The sequence below is a fragment of the Notechis scutatus genome, chromosome 2 (genome assembly GCF_049901735.1).
Source record: "Notechis scutatus isolate UNSWTSFEM ecotype Mainland chromosome 2, rNotScu1.2, whole genome shotgun sequence".
Classification (NCBI taxonomy): Eukaryota; Metazoa; Chordata; class Lepidosauria; order Squamata; family Elapidae; genus Notechis; species Notechis scutatus.
Window position 1 is genome coordinate 24,822,758 of NC_142010.1, and position 23,102 is coordinate 24,845,859.

General features: G+C 43.6%; 1 protein-coding gene across 2 annotated transcripts; it reads right to left on the reverse strand.

Annotated features, from left to right (window-relative positions):
- Positions 1 to 2,399: 2,399 nt before the first annotated feature.
- On the reverse strand, positions 2,400 to 22,265 carry SH3BP5L (SH3 binding domain protein 5 like). 2 transcript variants are annotated; one of them, XM_026683003.2, is made up of 7 exons: positions 22,198 to 22,265; positions 17,038 to 17,701; positions 15,533 to 15,595; positions 13,243 to 13,371; positions 10,667 to 10,828; positions 9,858 to 10,031; positions 2,400 to 4,153 (listed from the first exon to the last, which is right to left on the reverse strand). In XM_026683003.2, the coding sequence occupies exons 2-7, from the start codon at positions 17,254 to 17,256 to the stop codon at positions 3,752 to 3,754; spliced, it is 1,149 nt and encodes a 382-aa protein (XP_026538788.1). In that variant the 5' UTR covers positions 17,257 to 17,701; positions 22,198 to 22,265; the 3' UTR covers positions 2,400 to 3,751. The 2 variants fall into 2 exon arrangements, with proteins under 2 accessions (XP_026538788.1, XP_026538789.1); XM_026683004.2 differs by having other exon boundaries at positions 22,063 to 22,198.
- Between the last annotated feature and the right edge of the window lie 837 nt (positions 22,266 to 23,102).

Consider the following 23,102-nt stretch of genomic DNA (forward strand, 5'->3'; position numbering starts at 1 on the left):
GATGATTGATATTAGAAAAAAAGTTTCAAAGTTCCTAAATCTATTTTTTTTTTCATTCAGCTTTAAATTCTTACTGGCATTAAGCTAAAATGGGCTGCAAGTTACTTGGAATACTGAGTAGGAACACTGTTTTAACAAATCAATCACGTTAGGGCAAAGAATATTTCATTAGAATTGTAGTATATGACCCCTGAATGAGATTAATTCGACAAAAGATTCTTTTCTGGGTATACTGTATCTCCTCAAGGATATATAATTAAGGTTGGAGTTCACCTTGTGTGTGTTGGAAGTGCGATTATATTGGTTTCTGGATTTTAAGCCTGCTCTAGGCCGACATAATTTTGGTTTTCAATGGTATATGAGGTGCTCAAAAAGGAAAACACGCTTTTTGAACATGTTGCAATATTATTTTGAAGTACAAAGAATGCTGGATCTATAGCTATTGCTAGGAACATGGTTATATTTTAGTGGACCCAACTTAAAACTCTGGACAGGCGGCTACTCTTTACCCAAGAATTGGCTTTCTATGGATGCCATGGGAAACTGATCAATAGTTTCATAGAGCCAACCTTCTTGTTTCAGACTTGATGGAATTATACAGGATGGACCAGAATTCATGCCCCATAGACAATCTATCTGTGTGTGTGTGTGTGTGTGTGTTCCAGCATAACTCTGAAATGCTTCGAGCAATTTCAACCAAACTTGGTACACAGATGACGTACCCTCTGGAAACAAATACCGTGGGGGTAAGACACCCCTAACACCCGCCGGGGAGGGATGTGCCTTAAAATCGCTTCTACTATACAGCACAGTGAAGTTGCCATTGTAATAGTTTCACAGTACTCTAGTACTCCACAAGGGGGCTCCCTCTCAGCCCTCCAAGGAAACATCAGGCAATCGGCCAAGCGCAATAAAAAAAAAAATGAAACACCAGCGTAAACAACAAACTCCCAAGGAGAGGAATAGGAGACTTGTGACACTGGGCAACAGACAGCACAACAGCGTGAGTCGCGACTACAGGATTTTCCTGTTTAATACATGATTGGGATAAATAAATACCTGGGCAACGCCGGGTTATCGGCTAGTTTATTATATAAATTACAGTAAATGTTCAAACTGGACCTTTAAACATTCCAAAGCACGGTAACATTTTCTCTAAAAATATATATATATTAATAAAATCTATTGTGATTGGGCGACTGATTTTTGGTACATTCTATATTTGTTTGAAGATTATTATTATCTTTTGTTCTTTCCTCTTTTTTTTGCTTTTGCCCTCTGTGTTCAAGTTACATTCCAGTTTATTTTGGTTTTGGTGCTATTTAAACACCTGGTGGTTTCTCTATTTTTTTTCCTGTTATAGGACTAGACATATTAAAAAGATACATTCAGGATACACATTTTGCAAAAAGCAGAGGGAAAAGATCTGTACTTCGTGCTCTCACTGGCATGACGTATAGTTCTGTGAACTACAAAATCTTTCACGTTCTGCCCAGTAGTGGGTTTCCAAATTTTCCCCTACCGGTTCTATGTGCTTTACGCACCCACGGCACAAATACACATAGCTTTGACAACCTGGTGAGCTGCTTGGAGTGTAAATCAGCTGAGCTTCGCACGCGCGCAGCACAAATACAGAACTCTTTGAAGGCTTAATAGCTGCCTGGAGTGTTTTTAAGCTCAGCTGAGGCGCGGCAATCGTGCGAATCAGCTGAGCTTCACATGCGCGGCACAAATACGGAGCTCTGTCAACCTGGTGAGCTGCCGGGAGTGTTTTTAAGCTCAGCTGAGGCGCGGCAATCGTGTGAATCAGCTGAGCTTCACATGCGCGGCACAAATACGGAGCTCTGTCAACCTGGTGAGCTGCTGGGAGTGTTTTTAAGCTCAGCTGAGGCGCGGCAATCGTGCGAATCAGCTGAGCTTCACATGCGCGGCACAAATACGGAGCTCTGTCAACCTGGTGAGCTGCCGGGAGTGTTCTTAAGCTCAGCTGAGGCGCGGCAATCCGCTCTGCTGTGCGAATCAGCTGAGCTAAAAAACAAGGGAATATAGAAGAGGTAACGACGGGGCAGGTGGGCGGGGCCAGCCAGAGGTGGCATTTGCTGGTTCTCTGAACCAGACAAAATTTTCACTACTGGTAGGGTTAGAACTGGTCTGAACCGGCTGAATATCTCTGGTTCTGCCAAGGATGGGGAATCACCTCATCACTGTAGTTTGCTCATGAAGCAAAAATATTTGGGAAGGAGTGATGGAACATCTGCAATTCTCTATTTTCCTACATTAAGAACGTCTCTCTTCTCCCTCTTCCCATGCTTTTTTCAGTAACACTGCTGGGGAGGGACGGACATGGACACACACATTGTACGTGGCTGCACTTAGCAAAACAGAAAGAAAGAAGCCACTTCATAGGGCATAAATTTTACTTTAAATAAAATACACAGCATAAGCCGGTCATACAAACCTCCACACACCCACGCGCGCGCGCGCACAACGCACACAAACATGTACAGAGTTACTGTATGGCTGCCTCAAACCGGCAAGTTCTCATCACAGCCAAAGTCCAGCGAATTTGTTCAGAGTGGCAGAAACTGTTCCTCACCTGCCCGCCCCCCCACTCACCTGCCGAAAGGCATGGAAAGATGGGGACTGCTGGAAAACGGAAGGGGGAAAAAAAAATCCAGTCCCCTCTTTTGCCACCTGCTAGTGCAAAACGATTGGAAGATTAGAAGAACACGTGGCAGGGAGGGCTGTGCTGAGGGGCACTGGGTAGGTGGGGCCTTTCGGGTGGAAGGAGCCTCCTGCCCCGCATCTCTTTTCTCCTGGGAGTGCTGGACGGTACCGCCGCGGTACCAGTTTCTCCACTGGATTTTTGCAATGAGGCAAGACAGCGTGTCTCTGCTTAGGAGAAGCTAGAAAGAGGTGGATGGCTGCCATTTTGCATGTGTCTCTCTCTCTCTCTCTGTGTGTGTGTGTGTGTGTGCATGCGTGCCCTCTGTTGCAAAGGAGAGACAAATGGCATGCCTTGTCAGTTATGGGTGGTAGTGAAAAGCCCTGTGGAGCACCAGAATTCTTCTTTAAACAAGCCATATTGTCATCTTTAGCCTTGTGGGAAAGCAGTGTGGGAAGTTCTCTCTCAAATGCAGTGAGAGGTGCAGGGGAGCATCACTACACTAATTGCTCTACAGCCCACCTATGTTCCTCTCCCCCACCCCCAAAAAAAGAAAGATTAAAAGGAGCCATGCTGCTTCCCTCCCTCCCACCCACCCACCCCTCCCTCCCACTCTCTCTCTCTCTCTGCTTTTAGACCAGCCTTCCAGCAGCTGAGAATATCTACATTACCAGGGAATCCAACAAGCCAGCATAAAAGTGCAAAGATGCAGAATTACTTCCGGCATGCAATGCTCCCAGGGAAGAGAGGCATGCTTGGGCAGATGGCAGCCTGATTAAGACTAGGTGTGGTGGTGGGATTCAAAATGTTAAAATCTCCAAATAAAACCGACAACAACTTGGACTTGGATGAACCCCTGAGTTGGGGAGATTAAAAGGGCATAAAATCTGGGATTGCACCTATATAGAGAGAAAGAGGGGAGAGGGGAAGTCAACACTGCAGACGTATGAGGCCAAAACCACTATGCCTCCGCTTGCAACTTCTCCTGGCGCCTAGGAACCAGGAAACCCCTCCCCCGCTCGCTCACCCCCCCCCCCAATTCTTCTGAAGGCCTGGACTTATAGGGGCAGCGAGAGAAAGGGCACATCAGAGGCTGATGCTGCGGTGGTGCTTAAAGGAGTGGGGCTGAGCCATCCGCCGCTGCTCCCTTTCCTCCAGCTCATCGCTGTTGAGACTGGCAGCGTCAGACAGGCCCAGGAGATGCTCGACCGAGTCAAACTTCTGCAGGTCAGAGGCGATGGTCTGGAAGCTGAGGACCGAGAGTGTGTCGGCCGAGGCAACGGGCTCAGGAGGTAGCACCATCCCGCCATACAGCAGCGCCGGGCTGGATTCAGCACCAACTGGGGAAGCACGCCGTCCGACCAAGCGCTGGAGCCGCCGCGCGTGGATCTGCTCGCTGATCTGCTCCAGGTTGCGCAGGGCTACGGAATAGCGCATCTTGGCCTGGGCAACCTGCTGCTCCAGGGATGTCACCCTGGCCTTGTGCTCCTAAAATGCAAGGAATACCAGGCAAGAAAATCTACCGTGAGGGTTAATATTGCATCCGTCGATACATTGCTGTATTACACTGAGGACAAGATCCCTGCCTTAGGAACAGTACCGCTGAGGAAGATCGGAGACAGATGTAGGCATCTGTAGAAGAACACTCTTCAGCCGCCTTCAGTACAGAGTACTGTAAGTAAGTACAGTGGGACCTCAGGTAGTGAATGCTCCTGTTTGCGACCAAATTGGGTGAACAAAAAATCCACCCAATTAGGCTTCCGGTTGGAGCTTTTTCAGCGACAGACCGAAACCTTGTCTTTGCAAGGCTTCGATCCATGCTCGCCGCTGGAGTGCCCCGAGCCGGCTGGTTTCGGGGCTAAGCCACCCCGTAGAGGTGGTGAAGAGGGGGGAGACTGCCTGCAGGGTTGAGGAGAGCCGCATCTCTCCTCCCCAGCTGGCCATTACTCCCTTTCCCGAAGGCGGTTGCAGCGGTGGTCAGAAATGGCCACCACAAAGAAGAACTCGACCGGAAAAGAATGTGCAGGAGGAAGATAAGAGGAGAAAGTTTTGGTTGACCGGGTCAAACAGCAAAAGCAACAAATAAGGTACCCTGGAACTGAAACTATTAAAAAACAATAACATTGTTCCCTAAGAAGATTTTTAAGCTGCGAAGGAGAGAAAAGGGAAAAGATTTGGCGTTTTTTTCTCCTTTTCCTATACTGACAGCTAAGAGTCTTAAGTAAGAAATTGGAAAAAAATCCACTTTGACATCAATTTTCAGCATTTAATGCTGAAAATAAAAAGTCAAAGGGATAATAAAGATTTCTGGATAATTAAAAGCTTTTGAAAACAGGAAAGGAGAGAGGAAGAATAAAAGGGCAGGATCTGGAAGGGAGAAGACTGCCTGGAATTAAAAAAGAACTTATAGCAAAATCTCAACAAGACTTCCAAAAGATACATTCTAACTGAAATATCGCAACAAAAACCCCAGGAAGAGAAAGTCGAAAAAGAAATAAGAAGATATAACTCGGGACTATCTGGATTACTTGATTTCTGGATTCTTGGTTATTGTTTTGAATGACTAAAATCAATCGGTTGGTTGTTTAAAACTGTTTAAAATGGCTCCACTTTTAGAAGAACTGAAAATGGAACTTAAAAAGTACAAAGAAGATGCACAAGAAGGGAGGGGTTCTTTTGGCTTCGTATTTCAGTTTTTAGAAATGGAGATTTGGAATTATGAGAAACAACAAGAAATGCCTGCAGAACAAGAAGATTGCGACAAAGAAGAAGCCATCTTTAATGAACAAGTAATCTTAGGTGGGAGAAAAAGGGAAAGGGGGGAAAGAGAATGGAAAGTTTAAGATTGGGAAAAACAACTCCAAAAAAAAAAATAGAGTGAAAAATAAGTATAAAATCAGAAAGCAACAGAAGAGGGAAATGCAGAAGAGAGAATTAGAACTAGAGAGACAAGGGGATAAAAAGGGGAGAGAGAAGATGAGAGGGAAGAAAGAAAGGAAAAGAAGTCATAAAGGACAGAAACAAAATATAGAGAAACAGGACCTATTTAGAGATAATAGGTGAAAATTTAATGGAAAAAGGGATTCTGCAAAGGTACATAAGATAGTATGGTTATATTAGAAACAGAAATAATTTTAGAAAATATGAAACAATGTATGATTAAAATGTCTGATAAAATAGCTATCGTAATTCAGTGGAATGCTTGTCAATAAATAAATGTAATAAAAGGTATATTTAATGATTTATAAAACATATGTGAAGAGAAATAAGGAAAAAATTAATTATGGAGATTATATGTGTTTTTAAGGAAGTATGATATTTAATTGAAAAGAAGTGTTAAAGATGTTAAGATTTTAATGATTATTAATGATAGAACTCAACTGGAACGGAATGAGGGTTTATAATTACATATATTTACAATCTTTTTTTTTAAAAGAATATAGTGTGTATTATAAGAATGTACCAAGCAGAATTCGATTGGAAGTTATGTATTATGTATTATATTGAAGGTCATAACCTTAAGGTATATATTGAAGTTTAAATAAGAGTTGAATGGATGTAATTAAAAGATATAAAGGTATCATACTCCAATTAGTAACTACAGGAGAAAACTTCTTTAATGAGAAAAGATAATATGAAATTGAAACAGAACAGACAAAAGTATAAATATAATGATTTGAATTGAGATGAGATAATCAAATTAAAATCGAGAAAATCAAAAGAGGGGGAAAACTATATAGAAAATGTAAAATAGTATAAGATATGGAATAGAATACAAAAAGGAGCATGAAATTGAGTTTTGTGTCTGTATAAAGAAGTTCAACCCAGGACCATGCTATTTTGAAAAAGGTGTTTTACTTGTATTTTGTATGTGTGAAAACCCAAATAAAACTTTATTAAAAAAAAAATCCACCCAATTTTTGAATCGGGTCACGATTCAAAAATCGGGTGGCGAACAACATCGGCAAGGAAAGATTCCCTTTCTGTGCCAATTTCCCTTTGGCGCCATTTTTATTTACTACGCACATGCTCAGTCAGTCGTGCTTCCGGACATGACCAAATCGTGTCGCAACTGGAGTCCAGGAATGGATTACGGTCACAACCCAAGGCTTCACTGTAGTTAAAACGTTATGGTTTAAGTTTCCATTAGGTAGAAAAGACGGATGGGGAGAGGCAAAATCCAAATTAAAAAGAGGATGGGAATGTGCAGCCTTCAGCCCAAAGGTTGTGCATTTAGACCACGGGTTATCAAACTCGCGACGTCGTGTTGTTGTCACGTGATGTATCACGACTTCTCCCTTCGTTAAATTGGGTGCAGGCATGGCCAATGAGTAACACATTTAGCCCGCGGACCGCGAGTTTCACACCCCTGATTTAGACTGTGTATAACCAGCTGGGAATGAAATCCACTATTCCAAAGTCAATTCCGTATTTCCACCTAGAATTCCAAATTCTCTCCCATCCCATCTGAATTCTAAACTAGTACAGGTAGTCCTCGATTTACAAGAGTTTGCTTCGTGACCAAAGTTACAACAGCACTGAAAAAAGGAACTTATGACCATTTTTCATACTTATGACCGTTGCAACATCCCCACGGTCACGTGATTTACATTCGGATGCTTGACAACTGTCTTACACTTATGACGGCTGCAGTGTCCTGAGGTCATGTGATCAGCTTTTGCAAGTTTCTAACAATCAATGAGGAAATCAGATTCACTTAACTGAATACTAATTGATTACTAATTGATTTACTTAACAAATGTGGCAAGAAAACTCATAAAATGGGGCAAAACAAATTTCTCACTTAGCAATATAAATTTTTGGGCTCAACTGTGGTTGTAGATTGAGGACTATTTGTATGCAAGGTGGGCCTGTGCCAATGTGACAACAGAGCAGTAGCAAACCATTTCCATACTACAGGTGGTCCTCAACTTGTGACCACTATACTACAGGTGGTCCTTGAGCCCAAAATTTATGTTGCTAAGTGAAGCATTTGTTAAATGAGTTTTGCCCTATTTTGCCATCTTTCTTGCCACAGTTGCTAAGTGAATCATTGCAGTTGTTAAGTTAACTTAATATTAAGTGAACTTGGTTGTTAAGTGAAACTGGCTTCCCCGTTATCTTCGCTTGTCAGAAGGTCCCAAAACCTGATTACATGACCCCGGGACACTGCAACGGTCACAAATATGAACCCGTTGCCATGCATCCGAATTTTGATCACATGACCAAGGAGATGCTGCAAATGTTGTAAGTCTGAAACACCATCGTAAGTCACTTTTGTCAGTGCAGTTGTAACTTCGAAGGGTGTCTAAATGGGTACGTTGCAAATCCGGCCCTCTGACGCTCCGCTTCGGCCTGCAATGGGCTGGGGGAGACCTCTGGATGCCCGAATGGGGCTTCCGAGGGGTGGAGCCTCCCCTCAGAATCGCCATTTCGGTTGGTAATGTGCAGGACGAATGTTGCAGAGCTTCTGTGGTTGTTTGTAAGGGCAAACAACTGCCGTGGTGCTGCAAGATTGTTTCGGGCCTTGTTCGCAAAGGCTAGGGGGCGCTTTTCGCGTATCTTTGAACATTCACAAAGCGAATGCTCATAATCAGGGCACTATCTGTACAGGAGTGTCTCCCTGTGAGCACCAGGGAACTTGACTCAGAAGGAGGGTTTATTTTATCCACCCAGATAACCCAAATGTTTAACTTGAACTGGAAGAGTCACAATGTCAGGATTCCAGCAATCGCTTCAATTAAATCATGATTCTCCAGCCAAATTCTCCAGCCAAGATTCTCCAATTGAGCACATTCACAGGCTGGGTGTCATCATGCACGTTTGCCAATTAAATATATTCATGGGCAAAAACTCTGGTATTTTAGTTACAATCTTTTAAAAATAAGGATTGGAATGTACTTTCACTTTCCCCCCTTTTTTATGGCAACTACTAAAACAGGCATAGGAATTGTCATGCCCCTGTTGGAGTCTGATTCCGAGGGAGAGATGGAATAGCTGACAGGGAGTGGGAGTGTGGCTCCGTTGGTTGTCGAGGAAACTGGGGAAGGGCACAGGTCAGATGGGCATTCAGAGGAAGACCCAGGCCCATCCCCTCTTCATCCTAGGGCACGCAGGGAGGAGTGGATAAGGGAGAAATGTGAGTGGTGTGTTCCACAGGGGAGGAAGGGGCCCTGATCCCCTTCATGGGCTGCAGCTGGGAGGACTGGTTAAAAGGACAAACTGTGCATGGCAAAGTTGCTGGAAGCAAAGCGTGCATTCTTGTCGGAGCTTATCTGTGTTTTGGCTTCCTCCCAACTTGTGGTTGTTGCGTATCTGGTAGAAGTCTGCAATTAATCATCCTTGCCTGCCGTAGTAATTCCTTCAGTGTGGTGTGTTGTTTTTTATTTCGAATTCTTTACTTTGGGTGCGGACTGCATTTACTCCCTCCGTAAACTGCTTTCTTTAAGAGTTGGATATCCAGCAGAGGATAATTGGACATTGGGGCCAAGTTGGAGGCATTAAAGGGACTTTCTTCTATTTTTGTGACTTGGTTATTTTTGTGTCACGCCCCGGGTCATCACAGAATGTTTAATGAGTTGACACACGATAGACATCGTTCTTGAGCCTCCAATTTGTGCCTAGCGTTTCATAATTTCGTGTTCTAGAAGTGGAATACGTATCTTCATCAAGAAAAGGTGAAGCTATCTCTCTAGCTTAGTCTCAGGACAGATGGGAAACAATTACAGGTAGTTCTTGAGTTATGACCACAACTGAGCCCCAAATTTCCGTTCAGTGAGACATTTGTTAAGTGAATTTTGCCCCGTTTTATCATCTTTCTTGCCAAAGTTGTTAAGCGAATGACCGCAGTTGATACATGTGTGTTAAGTCAATCTGGCTTCCCCTTTGCTTGTCAGAAGGGGATCACATGACCACAGCAACGGTCATAAATATGAACCAGGTGCCAAGCGTCTGAATTCGGATCACCTGGTTATGGATGTGCCGCAAAGTTTGTAACTGTGAAAAACTGTCATAAGTCACTTTTTTCAGTGTCACTGTAACTTGGAACGGTCACTAAATGAACTGTTGCAAGTCAAGGACTACCTGTATAGGCCTGACTTTGCAAAGATCAACATCTGTTTCTGCTCCTCCTCCCCCTTTATCTTTTTGGTATAGGCAAGGGACTTAGTGCAGGGTCAAAGTTCGGCCTCACCTCCAAGATTTGGTTGAACTGAACCTTCAGCTCGAAGTAGGGCTTGCTCTTCAGAATGACTCTCTTGAGGGATTTCTGCAGGGACTGCACCTTTGCCTCGGCCTTCTGGCAGAGCTGGGTGACCCGCTGGTGCTCCCGTTCGCTGCGCAGGCGCTCTTCCTCGGCCTCGTTCACCTGAAGGACAGAGGAATCACGAGTTACTGAACTGATACCGCAACCAGCCTTGCTATTCTCTTCTCTCCACCTTCATGGTGACTGCTGTTTTCCAACACTACAGAAGCTACATCTATAGGGTGCTCTAGAGTAGTAGGGGTCTCTAAGCTTGGCCACTTTAAGACTTGTGGATTTCAACTCCCAGAATTCTGGGAATTGAAGTCCACAAGTTTTAAAATGGCCAAGGTTGGAGACCCCTGCTAAAACTGGCTGAGGAATTCTGGGAGTTGAAGTCCACAAGTCTTAAAATGGCCGAGGTTGGAGACCCCTGCTAAAACTGGCTGAGGAATTCTGGGAGTTGAAGTCCACAAGTCTTAAAGTGGCCAAGGCTGGAGAGCCCTGCTAAAACTGGCTGAGGAATTCTGGGAGTTGAAGTCCACAAGACTTAAAGTGGCCAAGGCTGGAGACCCCTGCTAAAATTGGCTGAGGAATTCTGGGAGTTGAAGCCCACAAGTCTTAAACTGGCCGAGGTTGGAGACCCCTGCTCCAGGGCAACATTTCCCTCTCTGAAACCTTCTCCTGATCATCCAGGACTCTTTTGGAGCCCGTCAGGTTGGGAAAGTCAGTCCAATTCCACCCCAGAAGGAGAACTTCACCTTGGAGGTGGCATGGTTCAGCATCTCCTGCCAGGTGGGATCCAGCCTGTTCTTGTCTGCCATGACTCCCTGCTCAGCCACGAAAACCATTTCCCGGGCTGCGTTGTGCATGCTAACAGCTCGTTCGTACCGCAGGGCAGCCTTCTGAGTCTCTTGCTGGGCCTGCCGGAAAGCAGGTAAAATGGAATCAGTGATAATAGTTAAACCACCGCTATTAAACCGGCAAGCACCCTTTGGTCTTCCCTCTTGAGGGAAACCCCATCATATTTTTTTCTCGTTTCTGTCAGATTTGATCTAGAGCTTAAATCTTGAGAAGGCATGTGAGATCTCAAATGAACAAGATTCATGAGGCATCTGGGTCACCTTGGGCTGCACACCAAAAAGAGCATTGCACGCCAAAACAACTAGACACAAGAGCAGCTGTTTCCCCCCATGCCATTACACTGCAAAACAACTAATTCCCACAACACTGTTTTATGCTCTGGGAATGACAAACCACCTAGCAGGGCTGTATTACTATTATCCTTCTCGTCTTTCCTATTATCTATTTCCTTAGCTTCTTATGACTATAACTTTGTTGTTTGAATCTTGATTTATGTTCATTGACTTTATTTAGTATCCTATGATTTATGTTGATTGCTTATTTATCTTATGACTAACTTACGACATGCTGTATCTTAAGATTTATGATTATTTATGATGATTGTATTTTATGATTACTTTTATGATTTATCATTTGTTGCTTGTATGTAGCCTGAAAGCTTATGCACCAGAGACAAATTCATTCAATCACATTAGGAAAGGAAAGGAAGGAAAAGGAAAGGAGAGGAAAGGAAAGGAAAGGAAAAGGAAAGGAGAGGAAAGGAAAGGAAAAGGAAAAGGAAAGGAAAGGAAAGGAAAAGGGAAGGAAAAGGAAAGGGAAAGGAAAGGAAGGAAAAGGAAAGGAAAAGGAAAGGAAAAGGAAAGGAAAGGAAGGAAAAGGAATTCCATTCTATACCATTTCAGACTGTAGGAAGGGGATGGCATATTAGTTGGCTATGCTTTCTGAAGAAGAACATTCCTATGTACTTAAAACCAGAGGATTGGGGAAAGAGGCCGGATTAAAAACTAGCCTCCCAAAATGTATGGGTTCAGTATGTATGCCAAGAGCATGCCTATTATCTCACAACTTTTTAAAAGCTGAATTGCTGAGTTTGAGCCAGCACTTTCTGATATCGTGGTAGCAAATACTGGAATTCAGAGTCATCTTATATTTTAACTATGCTTTTCTAGAGTTTTCATCGGAATCAAATCTTGTAAGAAAGCACAAGAGTGTAAGGCTGCGGTTGGCCAGCTCAAAGCTCAGAGCCTGTCAAAAGAGTTCTCAGCTCAATTAGTTGACAGGACCGATATCTAAAATCAGTGATCCTGTTTTTCCTTAGACTCGTATCATCCTTTGATCTTACATACACGAAGAGAACAAATTGATTGGAAGGAGATTTTTAACAGTTTTGGAAAAGCAATGGCTCCCTCAACCAAACACACCTGAAAGTCATAGTACATCATGCTGATCCTGCTTTTCCAACATTTTATGAATCCTCTCTTAAAAAATTAAACAAGCAGTTTCTCTTTTGCAAGCTACAGTTCAGATCCCTAGAGAATTAATATTTGCATTATAAAACAAAAAGAGCACTCTTTTTCCCCCTTTTGGAAGATAATGGTGTGAAAGTACAAGTAATCTGTAGATGGATATGGGACCTTGAGTCATTTGTTCAAGAAACAAGAGGTTGCTAATTCAGGACAGTTGCTTCTGAATTCAGATAATGATTTATGGGTTCTCATAAAATGAGTAGAAGACTGCTGAAGCAGAGCTCAAATTGCAAAGCCTTGTCAAGGGCCCCGTTTCCTGAGCCACTAATAACATCTGTAGAAAATTTTACTTGGCATGATTTATTTCTGCATTTATTTGTATCCTGCCTTTAGTATACTCTTTGGTTTCAACATATTTTTTAATGTTTTATAATATACGCTGCCCTGAGGCGGCAACATTGAGGTGGCAACAAATAATAAAATAAATAAAATGAAACATCTTTTGGGACTGAAACTGCAGAGGATAAATGATATATTCAAGAAAGGCCATAGGCACTATTACTGTTCTTCCTGTTAGCTAAGTTGTCTTTAGTCTAACATACAGAAGACAGGTCAACAAGTTGCAAATATATTTAGTAGTTTAAAAATTTTGAGAGGGCTTCTTTCACAAAGGGTGGGAATTAATGTTGTTGTGATATAGAGGTCTCCGAACTTGGCAACTTTAAGACTTGTAGACTTCAACTCCCAGAATTCTGGGAGTTGAAGTCCACAAGTCTTAAAGTTGCCAAGTTTGGGGACCCCTGTTGTAATATATTAATCAGTATTCAACTGAAGGGAACAATATGTGTATAATGTGAGGGGGGGTTATGCACCTTTTAAATGCTGTGTTTTGTGTTTTTTTTCTCTTTTGTCTCCTTGGATTTTTGTTACGTTTTGCATTTTAACTTTGTTTTGAATACAATTAAAAAGATTGGGCGAAAAAAACTGAAAAGCCACGTCCTGCGTACCTCCCTGGCCAAGCGCCTGGCTTCATAATAAGGGCGCGCTTTCTCGATGCAGTTCCCCAGCTGGGAGCCCTGGGTATTCAACTTCCTAGCAGATTCAGACAAGATCCGCCGGTACGTGGTACGGGCCTCCTGTTAAAACCAAAGGCACAAACTGCGTCAGCAACATCTTTAATAAACATCCCCCGCCCCTAACAATTCTTGCCATATTTATTGCTCTTATATTCAGACCTTGCCTTTCTAGCCTGCCTTTGTCCTTGATGAGATTCTTTTCCCTGCGACCGATTCCAATGCTGTGTAAGTTGGATGTACAAGGGCGGCTCAGGCAGTGGGTCCATTCTACATGGCCACCATCTGGACCAGCGACGGAGGCCCTGAGGGTGCCAATCTATCCCAAACGTTAGGTGCACATTAGCAGCAGGTCCGGTGATCGCACATGTGTGCATGGACACCTCAGGTACACATGTGCAGCTTTCCCAACACCAGCTGAGGCCTGCAGCACCAATCAGCTGAGAGGATAAAGAAGGGAAAAGTGCACGGGCGGGTGGGACGGACAATCCTGCGCTTTTCTCCTTTCTCCTCTCAGCTGATTGGAGGCTTTTTTCCCCTCCTCTCAGCTGATCGTGGGAGGCTTTTTTTGTTTTTTTTACTACCATTTCGGACAAACCAGTCTGAACCAAGTAGCATACTACCACTGAGCAGTAGGGAAGTCTTAAAAGGTGATAAAAAAGCAGTAGGGAAGTGTTAAAAGGACAAGAGCAACTCCAAAGCACTGGCTTCGAACAAAAATCCTATCCATCACGAGTCTTAACAAGAAATAAACCTCATGTTACTGGAAATTCTCGGGGAGATGACCTTCTGTATGTCATGCCAAGCAGGCTGACGGAGTTTGCAAGAGAAGCCCCAGAATTGGCTCCACGGTTTAAATCAGGGGTGGGATCCTACCGGCATAACAACCGGTTCGCTTCGCAGGCATGCACACTACTTACAAATTACCTGGTCTGGCAAGCATTCACCTGCTCCAGCTGACGAGCGGCACTCGGCTGTGCCGCGCAAAGCAGCTGAGGAGGAAAACGCAGAGGCCAAAGGGCAGCCTAGAGCCCAGGTGGGCCAAACAGACGACCAAACAGATGACCAAACGGACGACTGGTTCGGTGTCAGCTGCTCTTCGGAGCTACCGGTTCTATTAGAACCAGGCTCGAACAGTTAAGAATCCCACCCCTGGTTTAAACTGGGCCAAAGTACTAACTGATCTTACTTACTTGGGATGGTGGAGGGGGGGGAACCTTTAATTTTTTTGACTTGGAGGAACTAATTAAATGACTTCTTTTAAAAAAAAATGTCCTCCCAAACTCAGTGCCTCCTATATATTGTCACAGTTGCTGGGAATTTTGGGAATAGTCATCCTAGCGGTACAGATGAATTCTGAGGGGAGCCGTTTCTATTTAGAAAAGAAAGAAAACCTTCTGATGTTGAAACTACAGGGGATAAATGATACATTTTAGGATTTGCATTTTGAGTAATATTGATGCAACTATTTTAGCATATATTTCTTTTTTTAAAAAAACCTCCCTCCCAAAAATCCCCCTCCTCCCCCGTGCTGTCCAAAATCTGCAATCTGACACTGAATTTCAGCAAGGTGGTCCTGGTGAGGACCGATGTAAGCTCTGAACCACAACCTGGGTCAGTCCTGGGACAAGAGCGGGGTAATCAACGCTGGGAAGGCTTAGGAGATGCAATTCAAACTCCCGAGTGTCCAGGGGACATTGATAAACTGGCAACTTTAGAAGGGGTAGACATTTTCCACCCCACCTCACCCGCCATTACTCCCATCTCCACTCTTAAACTTGCAGATCACCCAAGAGACAACTTGCTTGCAACAAGATACACAATCCAATTGTGGCACCTGGGTTTTACCATAACTAGGTGAGACTTCCTTTCTCAACCTCACTGGTCTTCTGGTGAGAGAGAGGATTGTCTTAATTGGCTGATCTCCTGGCCTGAAGCCTACTACGATGCCTCTTCTCTGACACGGAGTACAAGAGCTCTAAACTGCAATCTTTCTGGCTGGAAGATCCTCCCTTCGTCCCTCGCTTCCGCCATAACTTTAATCGGTCACTAAGTGAGCGGGCCATGAGTTCAAGGGATATCTGTATGCCTGGTTTCAACCCATTTTCACTTCCTTGCCCGAGTGAGGGGGCTTTCCCCTCCCTACAATATGAAGGAAAACCTTGGGCCCACGTCCCCCTCCCCTCCCTTGGTGTTTCAAGGAATGTAAATTCTGTTGCCATACATCCAGCTGCAATTCCACTCGGTTGATCTCTTCGTTGGCTTGATTGAGATGCTCCAGCTCTTCCTGTGGGCAGAAAATCGGAGATTGAGGCTTAAGAGAAGGCACCGATCTAAGCACAATGTCAAGTTTCCAAGTGATGAAATCCATTTAAAAAGAAAAGAACAAAGTCCATCTTCCAAGACAATTTCTTTTATTTAGGAAAGCATCAAATTGGCAAAGTCCGTGGTAATTCTGGATCTGACACAACCCGGAATTACCTCACAATACTAGAAGTTAGAAACAACCCCCAAAAGTCACATTCTCCAATAGAAGTAATGCAACGTTGCTTGATGTCATAAATCTCCACCTCAAGGGGCCTAAGCACGGACAGTTCGTTTTCCCACAGGAAGAAGAACCACCTAGCCTAAACAACTCTATCTCCACTCCTCCCCCCCTTGGGAATGTGGCAAGCCCTAACCCTTCCCCCCATAACTGCCAAAGAGAAAGTAAGAAAAAGAATATGTACTAAGCCTAACTAAAATGGCTACACATAGGTGAATTCCGGGCTTGACACACAACATACAACTCCCCTCTGATCTGGCATGGCCACCAGCTGGGAATTCTAGGACTTGTAATCCCAGCACATCCAGAGGGATGGAATTCACTTTTCAGCGTGGCCTAGTCCCTACTTGACTTCTGAACAGGAAGGAACACTCGTGCATAGGCATGTATTCATTCAAACATTCAGAACATGCAGGGGGGAAAATCCTTTTATTGAATGCAGAATAAACAATGGAAAATTAAGAGCCATGGTGGCGCATTGGTTAGAATGTACTATTGCAGGTTAACTCTGCCCACTGCCAGGAGTTCAATCCTGACCGGCTCTAGGTTGACTCAACATTCTATCTTTCCGAGCTTGGGAAAATGAGGGTCCAGATTATTGGGTGCAATAGGCTGACGTTGTAAATCACTCAGAGAAGGCTGTAAAGCATTGTGGAACAGTACATTAAGTCTAAGTGCTATTGCTACACCGTGTTGTTTGCCAGATATTATTCCGTTAAACCAGAAAATACGGCTTTCAAAATAAAGTTAAATTTCTATTTGGAAGGGGATTGACAAGGTTTAGGAATGTAAGGAGTACTGATGATGGGACAGTACAATTCTTTTCCCCCTTTTGAGGGGAAGAAAAAAAGGAGAGCTCCCAGAGACAAACTGTTCTCATTTTCTTCCTAAATGCCTGCAAAATAATCCAAAATCAGACTGTACTCCTTCAGGAGGCAGGAAGGCTGAGTTTCAGCTCCCCTCTGACACAGATGGAGCCAGTTTTTGAAGGCCACTCACTGGATTTGGGTTACAAACAGCCACACAATCACTAAATGGCAGCCAAGACTTTTCTGTATCCCTTTGCTGCCACCTAGTGGCTCTCTAGATTTTTGCAACCAGACCTTGGGACCCAAACTTCCTAAGTTTCAGGGTGTAGGCAGGGAGGCAGGGCCACCACAGAAGGAATTTTAGCAACCCCTCACCTGAATGCGAGGGTCAAGCTCTTCCTCCTCCTCCTCCTCCTCTTCTTCTTCCTCATTTTCTTTCTTCTTGGCATCGCCACTACCATCACACATGGCCTCTGGCCCAGGTACCCGCTGCTCCTCGCTGCCTTCGGAGGGGGCCTGCAGTTGCCCTGGAGGTGTCTGCCGCCCATCCCCCATGTTCATGCCCAGCACCAAGCGCTGGCCAGAGTCCTCCATGCCTGCTTTCCTGTGCCTCTCTGCGGCCTCTGCTCTCCTTCGGTGGGCGGGCTGCCTGAGTCACAAAAACCCAGGCAGCATCTGCAGGCCAGGCCCGCCCGCAGGGAATTGGCATGGGGTTTCTGAGTTCATACAGATGCCTTTGGCAGGCGCGGCAAAAGAGGAGAAGAGGCAAAAGTTACAGCATCGATCTGGGAAGCAATAGGCTGCCTCTGGTGATGTCAGCTGAGTTGGAATCCTTTAGAAAAATAAAGCGCTGCAATGCAAGATCTTTCTCCACAGAGAGAGAGGGGCACAGGCAGGGATCTTCTTCCCAAAGATGCTCTCTTCCAGAGGGGGTGGAGAAAGTCCCCTGTCAGGCGTATCCTCCACCCCCCCTCCTCTTCTAATGCATTCCCTTAAGGTCCTCCCTTGATGGTGAGTTCCAGCAACACAACCTAATGAACTGAAACAGCCAAGCGGGAGACAAGAGAAAAACAGAAAATACGTTTTAAATAAGCTACTGTGCCTATTTAGTAAGGGGAAGCAGACAACTACAGTTCAGTTTCGGGAGCTGCAAAATAAAGTTGTGTTCGTCACCCACGAAGGCAGCTCAAGTCTTCTCTTGTTCTCTACCATGCCTTTAAGTTTCAGAATGGCCAGCTGTGCTGTCTCTTGCAGGAAGCTGGGGCAGCTTGGAGACCAACAGCTCCACCGTGGGATAAACGTTTATGAACAGCAGCATTTCCGTTAGATGTGCAGCTTTTACAGGGGGGATCACTGCACGCTCACACTGATTTTGCAGCTGTTCAACCTTGGCACTCCACTTCTAACTATAATGCTCCCAATTCCCTCCTCCACGCAAAGCCACGTGTACAAATCTATGCATACGTACACGCGCACATACACCCATCATGCTATTTCCTATGGTGGGGGGGGTCAGAAACATTATGCACAATGCAGAACTAATCAAGCCAAATAAATTAGGGCATGAGAGAAGAACAAGGAACAAAGGAACATGGCTAAATTTAGTTTATATCAACACTACAGTATTTTCACTATGCCTCTCTGTCCTTGCAAACCACCTTAATTCCACCCCATCCATTTACCATTTCATATATTCCCCTTATTTTTTTTAAATTTCTAGATGGTTCAGAGTTGTAATGGTGCTGAATGATACTTAGAACAAAGTTTTGGCCATCACAGAACCCCTGCGGTCACATGATTGCGATCTGGGTGCTTGACAACTGGCTCACACTTCGGATGGTTCTAATGCCCGGCAGTCACACGATCCCCATTTGCTACCTTTCCCACTGGCTTCCCACAAGCAGTCAATGGGGAAGCCAGCAGAAAAGGTTGCAAATTGCTGTGAATAAATCACCCTCCCCAGGTCTTCCTGTGCTCACATTGCAACCTGCACTAGACATCCCAAAGCCCTCCTCCAATTCATACTTAGCCTGTGCCAGTAACCCCACAGCCTTCTACCTCCTACGCGTTGCCTGGGATTCCCACTCTTTCCTACTTAATGGCCTGATCTGCAAGTCTTGGGGTTACAAATGGGACTGCAGGAATTGTCATTGCTAAGTGATGTGGTCACATGACATCATGCTTTACAACCACATTGTTAGGGTTTGGGGATTAACCCCTAGCAGAGTATTGCAGCAGTAGTCAAGCCAGGAAGGGCCCCAGAGTATACACACACTGAACACAAACACTGTTTGTAGTTTAAATAGTTTTTAATCCATTTAGAGTTTAAAGCATTGTCATTCAGTCCAATAGTCATTCACTATATTTCCATCCAGTAAGACTCACTATTACAGTCCAAGTTAAGAGTCCTTGCAATATCTTTATCAGCCGATAAAGATATCTTCTCCTCCTCCGGTGCCTCTCTCCAGAGGAACAAACGCTGGATATTCAGCAAGACGTTCAAACAGTAGAACAGTAGAATTACGCAGTAAATCAGCAAACAGTAGCAAACAAGAACAGTTCAGTCACAGGCACTCACAGTCAGTAATTACAGTTAGTCACAGTAAGACACAGTTAGTCGCAGCAGTAAGCTTTCCAGCTTCTAATGCTTCCTTATATTGTAACTTCTAACCGCACCCTTAATCGGCTAATTGCCTGCAGCATTGTGCTTAAAGTGATAAGCACTTAAACCATGATATCTAAGTTTTATATATTTATTCACCCAAACCATATTTGGTATCAATGTTATACCTAACACACATCACTTAGCAATGGCAATCCCATTGTAACCTGAGGACCACCTGAATTGAATTAATTTACACCAAAGCCCAAAAGATGCCTTTTGAGGTTTACACTTCTTGTCTCTTTTTCTTACATTTCTTGTCTCTTTTTTAGGATCTCAAAAACTCCACTCTAAATATTGTTCACTGCCACCACTTGTCCACTTCCAATCAAAATTCCACCAATCATCTTCTAAGCCTCCTACACATTTGCATTCACTCTTATTTTTTTTTCTTTTATGTAGGGGAATACTATTATTTCAATGATCAGGCATTGAAGTAATCTTCACATACCCCTGAACATGTTGCAGCCAATCCATTTGCAAATCATGTTTTAATACCTCTGCAGCCATATCATTTTTACAGCTTTTATGATTGACTGACAGCTAAAAATTTGGACACTAATAGCTATACCATTTGTTTCAATTCAGCTCTTCAACATAACACTATTGTCCCATATAAATCTCCAAAATACTCCTTCCAGCAAACCCTCACTTCAGTTTCATCATATATCTCTTTTATCATTTTAATTCCAGTCTAGTTGAAGCTCCTTGTTTAATTGGCAGCCACTGCCAATTTTTTAAATTTCTAACAAGTTCACTCTGAATTTATCTGCCTTTTAAAATCTTAGCTATTTTTTGTTTTTGAAAACATTCTTTGTAGTGCTTCCTTCTTCTGCATTTTTGCAGGAGTCAATCTCTTACAAGCATTATTTCTCATCTATAACCTCTTTTACTTCATCATTCCATTAAATGCCCTTTGCCATTAGCATAACTCCAGATACTTCTACATAAGAATTACATAATTCTTTCCACTCTGTTCCAAGAGGTTTCCTATTTCCTTACGTCAACTTTCCATTTATTCTGCTGGGCAATTATTATATCTTCTAATGCTTTTTTCATACATATTTTATATTTTCTCTTCCTGTGGTCATTCTGGTTACAATATTTTCTTTCTTTCTTTTCCTTCTCTGTCTACTTTTTTCACACATACTAAAAATTATCTGTCCCTTATTCAAAATTCCTCTCTTGTATCCTTTACTGATTCTCTCAGCTTTCCAACATAATCAAAATCAATCATGCTTTAAGTTTATCTATTCATTGCCATGTGTAGATCTCAACACTTTTGCTTAAATCATGTATTTGATATTTTTCCAAACAGATATTCACCAATTCCAATTCTCACTCATCCTCAGTGTCTAAATGACTCAAATAATTTTTCTCATTCTCACTCATCCATTACTGTCACCTATTGAATGTTGTATAATTTTTCCTACATTTTGAAAAACTGTTTATTATCATTTATTGGAGCAGAACATCCAACTATCATTAATCTAAGAATTCTCTACATTCAGAGACTCGATATCTTGACTGCTAGTGACTTCATGGTTGGGTCCATGCACTTTTCTTGGCAACAGTTGACATTTGCCTTCTTCAGGGATGTTTCTTAAACTTTCCATCTAGCTTAACTATTCCCTGGAGGTCTCCCATTCACGTAACTAACCAGATTTGATCCTGCTTAGTTTCTTAACCCAGACAAGATAGTCCACAAAGATGACACCAATTCATATTGTTGGACTTGCAGTTTAGCCAATTCATTCATAACAATATACTTTCCCTCCCTACATTATTCACCAATTTCATTTACACGGAATAACATTCTTCCTCTTAATTTCATTAACACACACATTTTTCTTTCCTTCATTTCCTACTCTTTGCCATTTACTTCACTTAGATTTCTGCTCACAACGTTCCTCCCTATCCTATGGTCTTCACAAGCGAGCCCAGAAAGACTGAATTTAGACCCACATCTCAACTTTGGACAGGTGAGGCTTTCATTTTAAACATTAGAGTACCACAGAGAAGGAGCAGAGTTGGTTGCCACCCTCAGCTGTATCCCATGCTACGTGCTGTATTACTTACTAATGCTTAAAATAGTACTATCACAAGCATGACCAAAGTTGGTTTTATCCCAAGCATGCCCATGCTTTTCTATGCAAGCCAGGACCTCTAATTAATTAACGTTAATTAGCCTTTATTATTGTTATAAATAACTCGAGGCAGTGAACATACCTAATACTCCTTCCTCCTCGTATTTGTCCCACAACTATAAACTTGTAAAGTGGTTGGGCTGAAACAAGAGTGAATGGCCCAAAGTCACCCAGGTAGCCACTACCTCGAAAGCCAACATACTTCCACCCCCCCATAGTCCACCAATTTAGAAATACATGGATGGACTGGCACACCACCAGAGTATGCATGCAAGGCTATCTGCTTGTCAATCTAAAATTTAAAAAAGTTAAATAAAAATCTAATGAAGTGGTTTTTTTAATATATAAAAAGCTTCGCCTGCCCACGACTCCCTATCATGCCAGCTAAGGAATTAAGGAAATTTGGAGAGGACCGAAGTGGGAACAGCTGGCTTGTGCCACCCCAAATTCGCCTGGGTTTAAAGGGACGAAGCGCCGCCCTTTTCATTTGCGCCCCCTGTCTATGCGGACCCCCAACGGGGGTCGCCCAAGTTTACCCCGTGAGCTTTCCAATGTAAGCAAAGATCCGAGGATCGCATCGAAAACTCTCACTTTTTCCCGGTCTGCGCTCTTTTTGCGTCGATTCCGGCGGCATTCCCAACGCTGCGCGGCTTTCCCACCCGAAGTGGCCCCAACCAAACACGCGCGCGGGGCGGAGGGGGGGGAGGGGCAGGATGTTTTATTTACCTTCAAGCTTCAATTGCACCCGCTCCAACCACCGGCCTAACCGGAAACGGAAGTGCCGCGTCCCAGAGAAGCCACCTTTCCATTTCCCGAATCTTTTAACGTACAGCATGGCGGCTACCTACTTACAAGCTTGGGCAACCCCCCCTCTCCAAACATCCAGGGGAAAATGGAGGGACCTTTGGGTTAGAATATATGTGCTCCTCTTCCCTTCACAGCAATTTGGTAGTTTGGGTTTCTTCTTCGACTTTTCAATCCCACCCCCACCCCCACCCCCCCAAAAAAAGAATTGATGGTTTTGCAAAGGGAAACGCCATGTTGCGTTACGGAAAAGTCGAGCGCGATGCATAGACAAACGCTCAACGATCACAGACGCTTCGCCCGCTGGCCTTGGCGTCTTTGAATGAAGCTGCGGAGGTTTTTTTTTTTCCTTCTTCTTACTGAGAGGCTATATTCCATATAAGTCATAGATTAGAATGTCACTTGAACGTCTAAAACAAGGCTTTCCAAACTTGTCAAGTTTAAGACTTGTGGACTTCAACTCCCAGAATTCCTCAGCTAACATGACTGGAGGAGGAATTCTGGGAGTTGAAGTCCACAAATCTTAAAGCTGTCAATTTTGAAGACCCCTGGTCTAAAACAATATGTCCCAAAGATGCTTTTTCCAAAAGGCAACTGGACTTTTTTCTTTGAGAACGTTCCGTTCTCATCCAAGAAGCTTCTTCAGTTCCCAACTGAAGAAAGTTCTTGGATGAGAAGTGGAACATTTTCAAAGGAAAAACCCAAGGAAGTCCAGTTGCCTTTTGGAAAAAGCCCCTTTGGGACAACCGTGACCTGGATGATTGAGATTCTCCATTAGACGTCTAAAACAATATTTTTAAAACTTGGCTTCTATAACATGTGGATTT

Coding starts and splice junctions, on each gene's coding strand:
- SH3BP5L (XM_026683003.2), bottom strand. CDS start 17,256: ATGGAGGACTCTGGCCAGCGCTTGGTGCTGGGCATGAACATGGGGGAT. Junction 15,596..17,037: donor AGCTTGACCCTCGCATTCAG/GTGAGGGGTTGC, acceptor TTCTGCCCACAG/GAAGAGCTGGAGCATCTCAA. Junction 10,032..10,666: donor TGAACCATGCCACCTCCAAG/GTGAAGTTCTCC, acceptor TCTGTCCTTCAG/GTGAACGAGGCCGAGGAAGA.